This window comes from Halichoerus grypus, chromosome 8 (genome assembly GCF_964656455.1).
Source record: "Halichoerus grypus chromosome 8, mHalGry1.hap1.1, whole genome shotgun sequence".
NCBI lineage: Eukaryota > Metazoa > Chordata > Mammalia > Carnivora > Phocidae > Halichoerus > Halichoerus grypus.
The window spans coordinates 126,022,164-126,036,264 of NC_135719.1; the positions used below are offsets into that span (position 1 = coordinate 126,022,164).

General features: G+C 45.0%; 1 protein-coding gene across 1 annotated transcript in view; it reads left to right on the top strand.

The window, feature by feature from the left end:
- The window catches only part of FLVCR2 (FLVCR choline and putative heme transporter 2), a 53,601-nt gene that overhangs the window by 29,047 nt on the left and 10,453 nt on the right, over positions 1-14,101 (top strand). Inside the window, exons 3-5 of the mRNA XM_036108618.2 lie at positions 1,867-2,007; positions 10,399-10,466; positions 11,925-12,028. Of these exons, the coding sequence (XP_035964511.1) occupies positions 1,867-2,007; positions 10,399-10,466; positions 11,925-12,028 (313 nt within the window). The remainder of the gene's footprint in view (positions 1-1,866; positions 2,008-10,398; positions 10,467-11,924; positions 12,029-14,101) is intronic.

A 14,101-nucleotide genomic window follows, 5' to 3' on the forward strand; every position in this document is an offset into this window, starting at 1 on the left:
TCAAGGTCATGAGTTCGAGCCCCATGTTGGGGGTAGAGGTTACTTCAATAAATAAATAAAATAAAGAATTAAAATAAAAAGGAATAACCATTAATTTAGACTGTACCAGTTAATCCCCACCAGCAACCTCAGATAACTACTATTAATTTTTATGTGCATGTACATTTGATCATTGAGATATTGGTTAATATATTTTATATCCTCTTTTATCATCTGAGTGATATTACATGTGCTGTGATAAATTCAGAAACAGTATAGTAGAGGCTTTTTCATTTTCAGTTAGTCATTCGTCTTTAAAGGTTAACCACCTTTCTTCCTAACATTCCCTCCCACGTGGTAAAGGTCTCATTCTTCCCTGCTATCCTCACCTCCAGAGTCAGAACAGTTTTATGATCGTGTACCCCATTCCACTGTTCTCACCAAGGCATTCTCTCCCTTGGGGTCCAAGATGAGAAAGTCTGATGGCTTTTCAAAGCTGGCAGGAAATGTTGGGCAGAGGACTTGCTGTTTCTGGGAAGGGGAGAAGCTATGGGGCTATGGATAGCCGCAGGAAAGAACAGTCTGCCCAGGGACCCTCTTACTCAACCAGACCTTAAGTTTCAACTTGTAATGTGCCCAGCTTCAAATGCCTGTGCTAAGAGCAGACGAGGGTGTGGTTCTTTGCATCTGAAATACCGAAGGTAAGACATTTCTACATTTTGACATTTTATTATCAAGCCAGAGAGTGGCTAATTGAGTAAAGAACTGAGAAATCTGATCTGAATTCTGGTTTGTGGTGGCCAGGCCCTTGAACAAACCAGAGAGAAATAGCCTCTTGCCTTGCTTTCTTTCCCCTGCTGCAAGGGGAGGTGAATGGGCAAGACAATGGATGAGTGGTTTCCAACGGCAGGAAGTAATTCAGGACTATTTCTGGAGAAGGAAGAAGCAGGGCTCTGAAGTTAGGGCTGGAAGGTTTTCTGGGTGGGGGACCTCTTTGATCTTCAAGAGAGTAAACCTCATTTCCAGAGCTTCCTCTAACTGGAAACAGTCTCCTGACCTTTCAGGAGTGTTCTCATGGTATGTGGAGAAGGCTACATGGAGCTTGCCTGGACCCAGCTTCGGGGGCAATTTAGCCAAACTACTGGTTACACTTATCTGCCCCCAGAACCTGAACAGTGACCAATGCCATCAAATTGATTATACCAGCTGTGCTGAAAATCGAATATAAAATGAATGGTTTTCATTCCCTTCTGTCCTGTCCCTGCCCAGTCCTTCATATCACAGTGACCACTCCTGCAGGGGTATGTGTTAATTCTCTTGTCTCTTCAGGAGGCAGACATTAGACTCAAGACTTTGACAAACTAGGAGTGGACTTGAGGTTTTTTCAATAGAAGATCTTTTCACTTATTTAGGGAACATTCCTTGGCTGCATTGTGCCAGGCTCTCTGCTAAGCAGGGACACCGTCCCTTCCCCCTCGGGAGGCGCTCTGGTGCTAAGTGATTCACTGGGCTCACTAATCCCAAAACCTCAGCTCTCGCTTCCTTTCTAGCCATGAATTACTATTATATTAGTTTCCGTGCTCTGCGGAATGTTATTTGCTGATTTAGTGTGGAACTCCTTGATCCTTAAACACTGCCTGGGAGACCCAAGGAGTGCAGCCATCGAGAGGCCATGAAGAAAAAGTAATTAAAAGACCTCACTCAGCCACAGGTGGTGAGAAACAGTTTCAAGAAAGGAGGGGTTGAAGGATTTAATTGAAGAATTAATATTTCCTTTTCGAGTCTTAACTTCTTCTAGATGAGGGAGCCAGCTCTTGTCCATGTGTCAGCTCTGCAGGGGTGGGGTCATGGGGATTTGCAGTGATCTCTCTGTTTCTTTCCTTTCAGTATTCAAGGAGAAGCCTAAACATCCCCCCAGCAGGGCCCAGTCCCTGAGTTATGCCTTGGCATCCCCTGATGCTTCGTACTTAAGTTCCATTGTCCGGATCTTCAAAAACCTCAACTTTGTGCTGCTCGTCATCACCTACGGTAAGGTGCACATGTGTCCAGGAGTGTATTTAAATTGGGAATGTGAGACAAGAGACCTGATGTGTCTATGTGTCTTACTCTTTCCAAATCCTAAATGTGTATATAAAGCTATTGCTCAGGGTCAACCAGAGAGTCAGCTGTACCTCAGGGCCTTTGCATGTTCTGTAAAGTTCACCTAGAAAACCATTCCTCCCCATGTCAAGTTGTCTGACAAATGCCTGCTGATCCTCCAAGTCTCATCTGAGTATCACTGCTATAAAGGTGACCTTTACCTCTTTCATTATGCTGTTCCTGGTACATCTTAACATGGAACCATTAAAAAAAAAATTTTCCAGGTCTGTCTTGCCCCTAGACTATGAACATCCCAAGAGTGGGGATTTATGGCTTTTCATCTTTATAGTTCCTCAGCAGTGGCCAGCCTGGAGTGGACACTGTAACAGTTATTTAGTGAATGAATGAATGAATGAATGAATGAGTGCATGTATGAGTTTTGCCACATAAACCACTCCTCCACCAATCCTCTGTCATTTTGTAACACTGACTCCTTTTTTACCTGAATGCAAGACAATATCCCTCTTTTATTTCACTTTTTTGGCTTTTGGTAAGATACATTTGAATATTTATGCATTAAAAAAATTTTTTTTAAGATTTTATTTTACTTATTGTAGAGAGGGAGAGAGAGAGAGAGAGAGAAAAGGTACATGAGCAGGGGGAAGAGCAGAGGGAGAGGGGAAGCAGACTCTCTGCTGAGCAGGGAGCCCGAAACAGGGCTCGATCCCATGACCCCCAGATCATGACCCAAGCTGAGACCAAGAGTCAGACACTCAACCAACTGAGCCACCTAGGTGCCCCTACTAGTTAGTTTGTTTAAAATCAAGAGTCAACAGTTGTGTAACATGCTTCGTAACCATAAGAAAAAAAGAAACGAGGTTGGTTTGACGTAATTTATGCTTACTGAAACCCCAGTTGGCTATAACCTTGTTTTCTGTACAAACCTTGTATTTTCTGTACAAAACCTTGTTTTCTGTACAAACCTTGCATTTTATGTAAATGTATTTACAATAGCATTTACTATGTGCCAAGACTTTTCATATATGATTTTATTTATTTAACTCTCACCACACCCATGTGAGGTAGGTACCAAAGTTAATCCTTTTTCAACAGATGAGAAAACTGAAACTCAAGACAGGCTAAGTAGCTCAAGAAGACACAGCTTTGAATTGGCAGAGCCAGGATTCAAATACAGGTCTATCTAACTCCAAAGATTACACAATTAATGCCTATACCCCTTTGTAGAACTGTGCCAGAGTTTCATGTTAGGCTTATCATGCTCTTTATCTAAATTAGAGTGTTTATCTGCTGAGGCACTAGACAAGAGGTCGTATCATCCACAGGAGAGGGGCACGCCTATTTTTCAGGCATGCACAAAAATAAGTGATCTCTCACCCGGAAAAGTGCTGGATGAGCAGATTAATCTTCAAGGTCTCAGGTCTCTGTTTCTCATTCTCTCCAGCTTTTCAGTTCTGAGTATGTCTCTGCCTTCACCCACAATATAAAGACAGAGTTTCCAATACTTAAGATATCCAACTAAAGAAGTTATGTGAGTTGCCCATCAGTGGGAGGCATTCAAGTGTAGATGGGACCAACTACTTAGTGGGGATATTGTGGAGAATGTCAGGCTATCTAGATGGATAGTAAAGCCACATGACCTTTGGGATCCCTTGCAGATTCAGGATGGCGTGGCTCTGAGAACTTTCACTTTTCCTGAGTTAAACATCTCAAGTGCATTGACCTTTGAACACCATAACTCTTATTGCATCTGACATCAGGGTATTTGAGGCCTACCTTGGGATTCTAGGGCAGATGAGTGCTTAATAAATATTTTCTATGGATGAGAATGAGGATAGTGGTGATAACTGGGCAATGATCCCAGTCTAGAGGCGGGGGAGAAAAGCAACTCTTCCTCTTCCCCTCTTGCATGGCTGGTTGCTTATATGGTCTTTAATTTGGCAGAGTGGTTTTAATACTGTACTTCTGGACATTCATCTATTTGGTTAAATGATAACACAGGAAATAAATAGGGAAGCACTTCTGGAATGGTAGAGTGAGGACCTTGAATAATTTGTTCTTCCATAAAGCAACAAGTACACTGGCAAACATTGTCAAAATCAAATTTTCAGAACTCTACAACAAAGGTTTGCAACAATCCAAGGGACATTTATTCAAGAAAAAAATGGCTGAATAATGGCAAGAACAGTGAGCTTTGTGTTTTAACTTGCCCTATTCCGATCCGCCTCTCCCAGTCTCTGTGGTAGCCTTGACAACCAGCAGCCTAGCAGCCATGGTAGTTGTGAGAACCAGCAGCCTCACAGACACTTGATGGGGCAAAAACAATTTTGGAGCTCCCCCAAAAGCCCCATTCCTAGGTCATTATTTGATATCTGACAGTTCTCTAGAAGAGCCCCATTCAGAGGACTTGCTTTTATTTAACCTGACTCAGAGCTTGCTCTGTGGGAAAAGCACTATTTCCAGGGCATTTGTTGAAAACAATCACTGTTTAGCATTGTAGCTGCCTAAGGTAGAATACCAGTTGGGGTAAACAGGAAGCTGGCCAAAAATCTTGAAACAAAAATCTAGAGAATGAGATGGTCATAGGGGCTTTGAAAAGCTCTGACATATTCTTAGGAATCTAGAAGTCCGCGTCCACATTACCAGGAAAGACCTGACAAAGCCCTAAACTCTCACCTCTGGCTGACCTTGAGGCTCTGTGCAAGGAGGAAGTGAAGGCTAAGGCAGAGTTGACACCTGCCTGCTGGAGCATTGAGGGAGAAGCCCAACCCCCACACAGAGGAGGTCCTTGGCAAAGGTGGAGACTTATGGTTTAAGGTATTTAAGGGAATCTCTGTCTAATCATTACCTCACCACTAACTGATGAAGCAGAAACTTCAGTGGCTGCACATGACAAAGAATACAAACTTTACAAAATTAGTCCAGGAGAGTCACTAAACAAATAGCAGCAACAGCAACAAATCCTGAAGAGGGAGGAGAATCTCATTTCCAAAGTTGACATGGTATTTAAAATGTCCAGCTTTACCAAAAGATTATGAGACATGCAAAGAAATAGGAAAGTAAGACTCATACACAAGGGAAAAAAAGCACTTAATAGAAACTCTTCCTGAGGAAGCCCTGACGTTAGACATAATAAAGATTATAAATCAACAATATAAATATGTTCAAAGAACTAAAGAACCCATGCCTAAAGAATAAAAAAAAGGTGGAGAATAATGACTTACCAAATAGAGAATATCGATAAAGACAGGAATAAAAAAGAACCAAATAGAAATTCTGGAATTGAAAATACACTAACTAAAATGGAAAACGCACTGGAGGGCTTAAAATCAGATTTGAGCTGTCAGCAGAAAGAATCAGTGAACTTGAAGATAGATCAAATGAAATTATCCTGTCTGAGGAACAGAAAGAATAAAAAATGAAGAAAAATAAGCCGAGCCCCTGAGACCTGTGGGAAACCATGAAGCAAACCAACATATGCATACGGGAATCTCAGAAGGTGAGGAGAGAAAGGGTGGAAGTAAATTGTCATTTAAAATGGGATAGCATTAGCCAGAAAAGCAATTCTCTTCTGAGTCTCTAGGAGCATTTGACTCCATTGTATAGATAGAATTTATTAATTTTTTTTTTTCCTCAAAGGCCTGGGTTTATTCCAGTGAGAGAGAGTTAAACTAATCTGGATGTTTGCATATATTTCATTATAGTCAGAAAACCACAAGCCTTTTTCCATGATAGATAATTGGACTTGGTGACTAAGCTCTTGACCAACAAGGAAATGGTTTTTAGGCTTAATCATAGATTTGGAAAGAATTTTATTGAGCCATTACTGTGTGTCAGGTACTATGTTAAGTGCTTTACATGGATTATCACATTTAATCTTCAAAACAAACCCATGACATCAGTTCTTAACTCCATTCCATTTTATATATGAGGAAGCTGAGGCTCTATTTAGTTCTGTGCCCACAACTGGAAAGCTAGCAAGCAACAGAGCTTGGATTTAAACTTCTGTCTGTCTGATGCCAGAGCTCATCTTCCTAACCGCCATGCCATTTTTGCCTCCCTATGGAGAAAGGAACATCTTAGAGACAGAGACAGAGCTCTTTTAAGCCCCACTTGTCTGAGTGGTCTTTGGGTCTACCTAGGGGAGTTAAGTAAGTCCTTCTTCAGATTCAATCCTCCAGACCAGTTGCCTGGGAGTTGCCTTCTCCTAAGATGCAAATCTACTAGAGTTCCGGGGTTTTTGAAGCAGGATCAACTTATATTGACCAGCCATCTTTGGGATTTAGAAAGGATGGGGTCTTGACTTTAGCATCTCTCTAAGGCTTAGAGGTCATGTAAAGGCAGTGTTTGGGACTCAGTCCACCTAAGAATCACTGCTCTCTTCCAGATTAAATCTTTGCTTCCAATTACAAACAAAACCCTCTATAAATTCAGCTAGATGCTTTGAAGCTCTCCAGAATGTCCCCCATCCTTCCTGCAGTTTCAGGTTGGGCTTTGAAGAAGGAAATAATTCATACTTTTTATATTGTATATATGATGTTCATATTTTCCTCTGAATTATATGCACTTAAGAGCATGTGGCTTGAATCGAGCAGATGATAGCCTTTCACGGGCACATTTGCTGGACATGGGTAAATACATCTTTGAGTAAGAGCCTTGAATGCTGGAGTGGTGATTTCAGAGTTGGCCCATAAGGAATAAGAAGTCTGAGTTTTGATGTCAGCTCTGCCAATTACTGAGTGTACCTCCTTCACCCATCCTTTGCCCATGAAATAATAATCTCAGAAAATAAGAATTAAATTTGCTTCCCATTGGAGTGCTCTGAGTGGAGATGAAAGCTTTTAAAGCAATTGCAAGTAGATGCTGCATGAATCCACATTGCTGTTGCATTGGTAAACTTGATTTCCTACATTCTTTTGTTGGTCTGAACTGGATTTCACCAAGTAGGGAGTAGCTCCCATGTAGCTGGTGGGATGTCCAGTACTGTCTTTTAGTGGCTTTCCAAGTGCTTCTCCAAACTGCTGAGTCAGCTGCCCAGAGCGGAGCCTGGTGAGGGCTTTGGAGGAATTCCAGGGGCTTTTACTTGTAGGCCTCTGGTCATACCCTTAGTGGTAGGTTTGAGAGATAAAATTAGGGCTATCCAGCTAAATTTGAATTTCAGGTAAACAGCACATTCTTTTCAGCATAAACGTCCCATGGAGTATTTGGGGCATATTTATGCTAAAAAAGTGTTACCTGAAATTCAAATTGTAACTGGATGGGTTGTTTTTGTTTTTCTTCTAAATCTGGCAGCCCAACTTAGAGGGGAGGGGGCAGAGATGGGGTTTGTGTTTGATGTTGCTGAAATATTATAGGAATAAAAAACTGCCTCTTCCTCTAGTAAAATACCACCACCACCCACCCCTTCTCCAGGTTTGGCAACGCAGGAAGACCCAGGGCTGGAACCAGACTCTCTACAGGTCTGTCAGAGTCTGGGGGCAGGACGGGTCTTAGGATGTGTATCAGCAGAGGTGGGAGGGAGTGTGGGGTAAGAGAATAACCTTTCTTTGGCTACCTTCTCCTTGAGTCCCTAGGCCCTGCTTTCACATGGCCTCCTCTACTGCCTTATCAATGGTGCAACAATTGCCATGTTGAAAAAAGTTGTTGAAAAGGCTCCTCTTCTAAAGAATGTCCTCAAAGGGAATACTTTTCCATGTTATCCCCCAGCCTTGCCTTCAGCTATGCTTCTGAATAATCTTCCAGTGGTGGGCATCCAAACTCAGAGCCCAACACTGGAAGATTATCACCTTCCCTTGGGGCTTTCAAGGGCTTTACTACTGCCCACCCCCCATGGGTTTAGGGAGGGTGATTGTGCCCCCTCTCAGATCCTGCTTGAGAGTGGGCATAATATCCTTCTTGTAATTTCCTGGATCTTTGCTGCGGTGAGGCTGGCCCTTTAAAATGAAGGTTTACTACACATTCAGGAAGGACCCAAGGGAAATGAACACAGAATATCCAGAACCCAGAGATAGGATCTGGGATCAGTGTTTCCCAAGCTTGCCTGATGATAGACTCCCCTGGGGTGCTTGGTTGAGTGCGTGCCTGGATTTCCCTGCCTTTCTTCTAGAAATTCAGTTTCAGAAAGTCTGGGTAAGGGCCTGGGAATCTGCTCTAAAAAAGCATTCTAGGTGATTCTGGTTTGCAGCAGGGTTAAGCATATCTAAAGTAGGTGTGTTATGGGTCATTCTCATGGTCTTGAAGCCCCTTCGCATCCCAGTTGCCACCATGTTAACCCCAGCACCTGGGAGCCCAGGCCTGGTGTTGGATCTTCCGGATTCCCAAGGTCATTTATTTCTGAACTCTACTGAGTCTAAGAAATGACCAGGGTTGTTGTTGTTGTTGTTTAAGTGGGCTCTACACTTGAACGCAAGACCCTCAGGTCAAGAGCTGAGCTGAGATCAAGAGTCAGACGCTTAACCGACTGAGCCACCCAGGCGCCCCTGTTGTTGTTGGTTTTTTTTTAAATATTTTATTTATTTATTTAAGAGAGAGAGAGAGAATGTTTGAGCGGGTCGCGGGGGGGGGGGACAGTGGCAGAGGGGGAGGGACGGGCAAGAAGACTCCCCACTGAGCATGGAGCCCAACACGGGGCTGGAGATCATGACCTGAGTCGAAATCAAGAGTGTAACACTCAGCTGACTGAGCCACACAGGTGCCTGCTGTTATTTTTAAATTACAGATTCCTAGCTCCATTCCAGGAGAATCAGATTTAGTAGATCCAGGGTGGAGCCCAGGAATCTGCATTTTTAAACTCTCCTGCACTTAACTTTGTGTCTCATTTCTGTGGGAACCTGATAAAGGGAGTAAGTGAATGGCATTTAGGCAACATCTCATATGATAAAGATGACCTCGTGATAAAAGTGACTATCTGGACTGGGGGACGTTTTCATATCTGGTAGGAGGCCATTCTTTGTGCTTCTCTGAGTATGGTGACTCTTTTCACTGACCTGTCCTCTAGGGGGCCCCCAAAGCTATGCCTGTGGAGACGCTACAAGCAATAGTCGCTCCTGTAAGGTGTTAAACCAGGGTGGTTGCCATACCCACATTGCCCCGCACCTGTGCCATCACCGTGGGGCCAAAGAGGATAGTTTCTGGATGGCTCCACGGTCTGGGGTTCGTGGGAGAGGAACCCCTGAGGCTGCCCTGCTCTCAAGCTGTGTCCTGTTACTTAGAGTCTTCTAAGTGTATCTAATGTCGTGTGCCATGATGGTCTTGTGAGCCTCAAAATTAGTTAAAATTAAAAAGACCCCTGGTGAGCATTATAAAATGACTTTCTGTATTTGTTTTTAAACTCTGTGTGCATTTTTTTCATCTATAAAATGGGGATGATAATATTACCTACCTTGCTATGAGGATTGTAAGGTACTTACAACAGTGTCTAGTACATAAGTATGTGCTACTGCCACCCTCCTCCTCACCACCCTCCTCCTCACCACCCTCCTCCTCACCATCATCCTCCTCACCATCCTCCTCCTCCTCACCATGCTCCTCACCATCATCCTTCTCACCGTCATCCTCCTCACCATTATCCTCCTCACCATCATCTTCCTCAGCATCCTCCTCACCGTCATCCTCAACATCAACATCAGCATCTTCATCCTCATCCTCATCATCATCATCGCTGTTGGGTCAGTTCCAGTCTCATCTTAGCTATTAGCTGACTGTATAGCTCTGGACAAATGGCCTCATGGATTCTTACAGTATATTCTAGGTGCTCCATTTATTCGTTGGATGAATTGATGAGTTAGGAGAGTCAGCTCAATGCTCTTTAGGGTCCTTTCTGGTTTCAGATATAAGATTTTGTGTGATATTGGACCAAGAAGAAAGCTGAAGGAGGAATGGGGACAGAAAAGAGAAACCACCCACAGAAGGAGTGATGTGGGGGTCAGAGGCCTGGAGCAGTCTGGAGAGGGAACAGGTCATCAGGAGGAGATGAAGGTGTCCAGTAGTTCTGCTGACCCTGTAGGTCAATAGGTCAATGCTTGAGAAGAATGTAGATGGTTCCGACCTGGGAGTAATGCTTTCTAGAGCCTTGTTTCCCGGGCAGGCTTAAAGGCATCAGAGGGCAGTGGTGTGGGCTAAGAAATGGTTAAAATGGTTACTTTGGGTTGTTTTGGAGTCTTTGACAGAAACTGCAGAGTAGCCTCCTACTTTCTGAGGACACCACTCACAATGGCAACAAGGGTGAGGATTTCTGACCTCCCTACCTGCCAGGGGGAGAAGTTAGCAATGGCCCCAGCAGAAGGCTGCTCCTAATGCAGTGTGTCTCCCTCCCTCTTTCAGGTCTGAATGCTGGTGTTTTTTATGCCTTGTCCACTCTGCTGAATCGCATGGTGATCTCGCACTACCCGGTAAGGTAGTCCCGCGAGCATGCTGGACCTGAAGAGCGTGAGATTTCTGTCCATCTCAGCAGGACCTGGGGCAGCAGTTAGCTCTAGTCTCCCCGCCCCTCCCTCCCCCCCCCCCCAGCAGTTCTAGGCAGTGTGGTATGGTGGTATGCTTATGGGATTTGGAGGGAGACAGCCCTGGATCTCCCCTGGCTCTGGTGCCTCTAAATTGTGTGACAAGCTGGTTAGCCTCTCTGAGCTCTCATTCTCCTTCCTGCAACAGAAACATAATTACTTATTGAAAGATTATTTTTTAGGATTAGAAAGTAAATAATACTATGTATGTGTGTGTGCATATATTCATATGTTCCATGTATGTAAAGCACATGGCATGGTGCCTAGCAATACAGTAGGTAAACATACAGACCTATAGATCATGTATGAAAGATTTAATTTGTAAAATAGGGGCAGAGTTTAATTTTGAACTCTTAGTTGCTCGACTGAAAGCATTTCTTTTTTTTTAAAGATTTTATTTATTTGTCAGAGAGAGAGGAGAGAGAACACACGAGGAGGGGGAGGGGCAGAGGCAGAGGGAGAAGCAGGCTCCCTGCTGAGCAAGGAGACCGATGCGGGACTTGATCCCAGGACTCTGGGATCATGCCCTGAGCTGAAGACAGGGGCTTAACCGACTGAGCCACCCAGGCATCCCTGAAAGCATTTCTTAAATATTTCCAGAACCAGCAAGGGCTGGATCCTGGGAGTGGGATACTGTGTGTCCTGGAGTCGGGAATCCCAGGTCCAACCCCCTTTTGAAAGGACAAGGGTCTCACACTTGCAGAGGTGGTAGGCCACTGTGGCTAATGTGTTCCAGTTTTGGAGTTTGATAGGTCTGAGTTCAGATCCTAGCTCTGCACTTAATAAATGCCACATGACCTCTGGCTAGCAGGTTAATCTCACTGTGCCTCAGTTTTTTTCATCTGTAAAGTGTAGAATATTGATTTCTAACCTTATGGTGGGGAATTTTGAGAAGTAAATGAGATGATATAATGGTTATCTTCCCATTCCTTTTGGCACTAATAGCTCAAAAAAGAAAAAAAACAACTAAGTACAGAATATTTGGATATATGTATTTCGGTCTCCCCGTTTGTGAAATGGGGATAATGATAAATAAGATAAAAGGGTTGCCGTAAGGATTAAATTTAAAAAGATCTACTTCAAATTGGGTCTAGGACAGTTTGGTTGACCTCAGCATCCAGGATCATCCGCACACATCTGGGTTATATTAGATTGGGAGGAGCAACTATTCTAGGAGTCTCTCTCCACTGGCAGCTTCTTAAAGGCCATCTTGCCCTGGTACGTTCAGAGAATAGGCTCTAATGAAGCCTGAGTTACTTGCCTTTCCCCTGTCACCTCCTGGTGACTGTGCTCTGTCTGGTGTCTTGTCCCATTGCTGGGTGATCACTGGGGCTGTGGTTTTCCCAGGGGGAAGAAGTGAATGCTGGAAGAATCGGCCTGACCATCGTCATTGCAGGAATGCTTGGGGCTGTGATCTCAGGCATCTGGCTGGATAGGTCCAAAACCTACAAGTAAGTGACCTCCTCTTGGACTGAGAATTGGGGACCCATGTTTTGAAATGACACATTCCTCGGCAATATGACTCCAAAGGGTTGGGTGCAGCAGCTGGGGGTCTCGGTGGTCTTCACATTTATCTTCTCTAAGCCTCAGTTTTTCCATTTATAAAATGAGGGAAATAGTACACATTCCATGGGGGATCTTGATGAGATTAGAGATGGAGGACAAGAGGCCTAGCACAGTACTCTTCCCCATCGCCCCATGTAGTTTGCAGAAGGGGCAAATGAGGGAGAAATGAAAATGAATGTAGAAAAATGCCAGCAGTTGGAAAGTTTATGGAAACCCCAAAGAGTGGCAATGAGGAAGTGATCCCCTGCCCCATTCCCCTGGCTCCAAGGGGCTAACCAAGGTGTCTGGGCTTCCTCTGGCTTACACTGTATCATCTTGCAACTGCTTATATCTCCTTTGTAAATATTGTGATGTGCTTTGGGCCTGAATGCCCAGTGTGTTTCCAGGAGCTCAGAGCAGTCTTTCTAAGATTTTAGCGTATGCCAGGCTAACCCAGGACGCTTATCAAAAATAGATTCCTGGCCCCCATCCTCATGGATGCCAATTCAGTGGGGGAAACTGCATTTGTAAAGAGCAACCCACCCAGGGCCTCAAGTCAATAGCCAGGCTTAGAAAAAGGCTCTGGAGAATCGAGACCCAACACCCTTCCCTTCTTGTTGCTTCTTTCCAGTGCTGAGCATGCACTGGGTGCTCAATTAATACTGGTCAGCTGGGTAGCTGCCAGGTTTGTCCTACACTGGGGCAGGGCAGCTGCTTTGTTGAGGCCTCCAAAGCTCCCCGTGTCTGGAGGCGACAGACAGTGGCAGACCTGTTCTCTGCCACACAAACCCGCTTCTGTGAGGCTCTGGTCAGACCAGGTCTCACTCTGGCTGCCCCAGACAAAGGCCAGTTGAGGTCATCCCTGGGGATGTGGTCGCCTGGCTGAACGCGACGTGGAGCCTGGCGTGGCTTAATGACTGCTGGCAGAGCTTGGCTGCCATCTCGTCTCTGCCATGTGTCAGTGGCCTGCTTCGGCCAGGCCTGAGAGCAGTGAGGACTGGCCACCCCCAAACCGGCGAACAGCAGTGTCCCTTCTCCCAGGGCTTGCTCTGTGGCGGGAGAGGGGAAGGATTGGAACGACAGCTGGGCTGGGCTGAGAAGAACTAGAAAATATAGGGAAAGGGCTGAGGGCACACTTCAGAACGTAGACGCCACCGTTTGCCGGCGTCACTGATGTCAAACTCCTGCCTTCAGCATGAGATGCCCTTCCCCCTGCGCTACGACCCAGACAGAGAAAGGATGCTCTGTGATCAGGGCATTTTGGTGCCCGTTCTCTTCTCCCCGCGGCTCCCAGATTTGTCCCGTTTGGTTTGGAGGCTGGAAATTGGGTGGGTCATATCCCGTTATTTGAGGCTGGGACTACTTACAGTTTTTCTAAATGGGCCAGTGGTTTAACATGAAGCTATGGTTAAGCAAATATGGCAAAAGAGGGGCTTGTGTGGCTGGCAAAAGAAACTGGTATCCATGAAGTTGCCTTCTGTGGGGTGGGTGGGACCAGAGGAGGGTGCAGGATGGAGGACGAGGAAGCCCCTCTGCCTTCCGCAGCTGCTTTGAAGCCCCAGGTGGGAGGGGCCTCCTCTGCATCCTCTGGCTTTGAGCTTTCCCGAAGATGCAAGCCTGCAGCGTGCCCGTGTGTATTAGTGTATTAGGTCCTGTGTGTAGCAGTAGAAAGAGCAGCATAGGTTTCAGATCCCAGCGCTGGGTCCAAATCCCAGCTCTGCATTTACTCATTGGGTGATTGTGAATAAGTAACTTAATTGGTCCGAGCCTCAGTTTCCTCATTTGCAAAATTAGGGATAGTCATCCTTTTCTTGCAGGACTTTTGTCAGGCTTGAGTGCAATAAGAAATGCATGCGAAGTGCTATAAAATAGAATTCCCAGCACCCAATAAATGCGGGATTAGTTTGATAAAAGCACAGTGTACGTCTGCTGGCGCCCCCACCGTGTTTCTTGTTTCAGGGGGGATGTGGGAAGGCTTT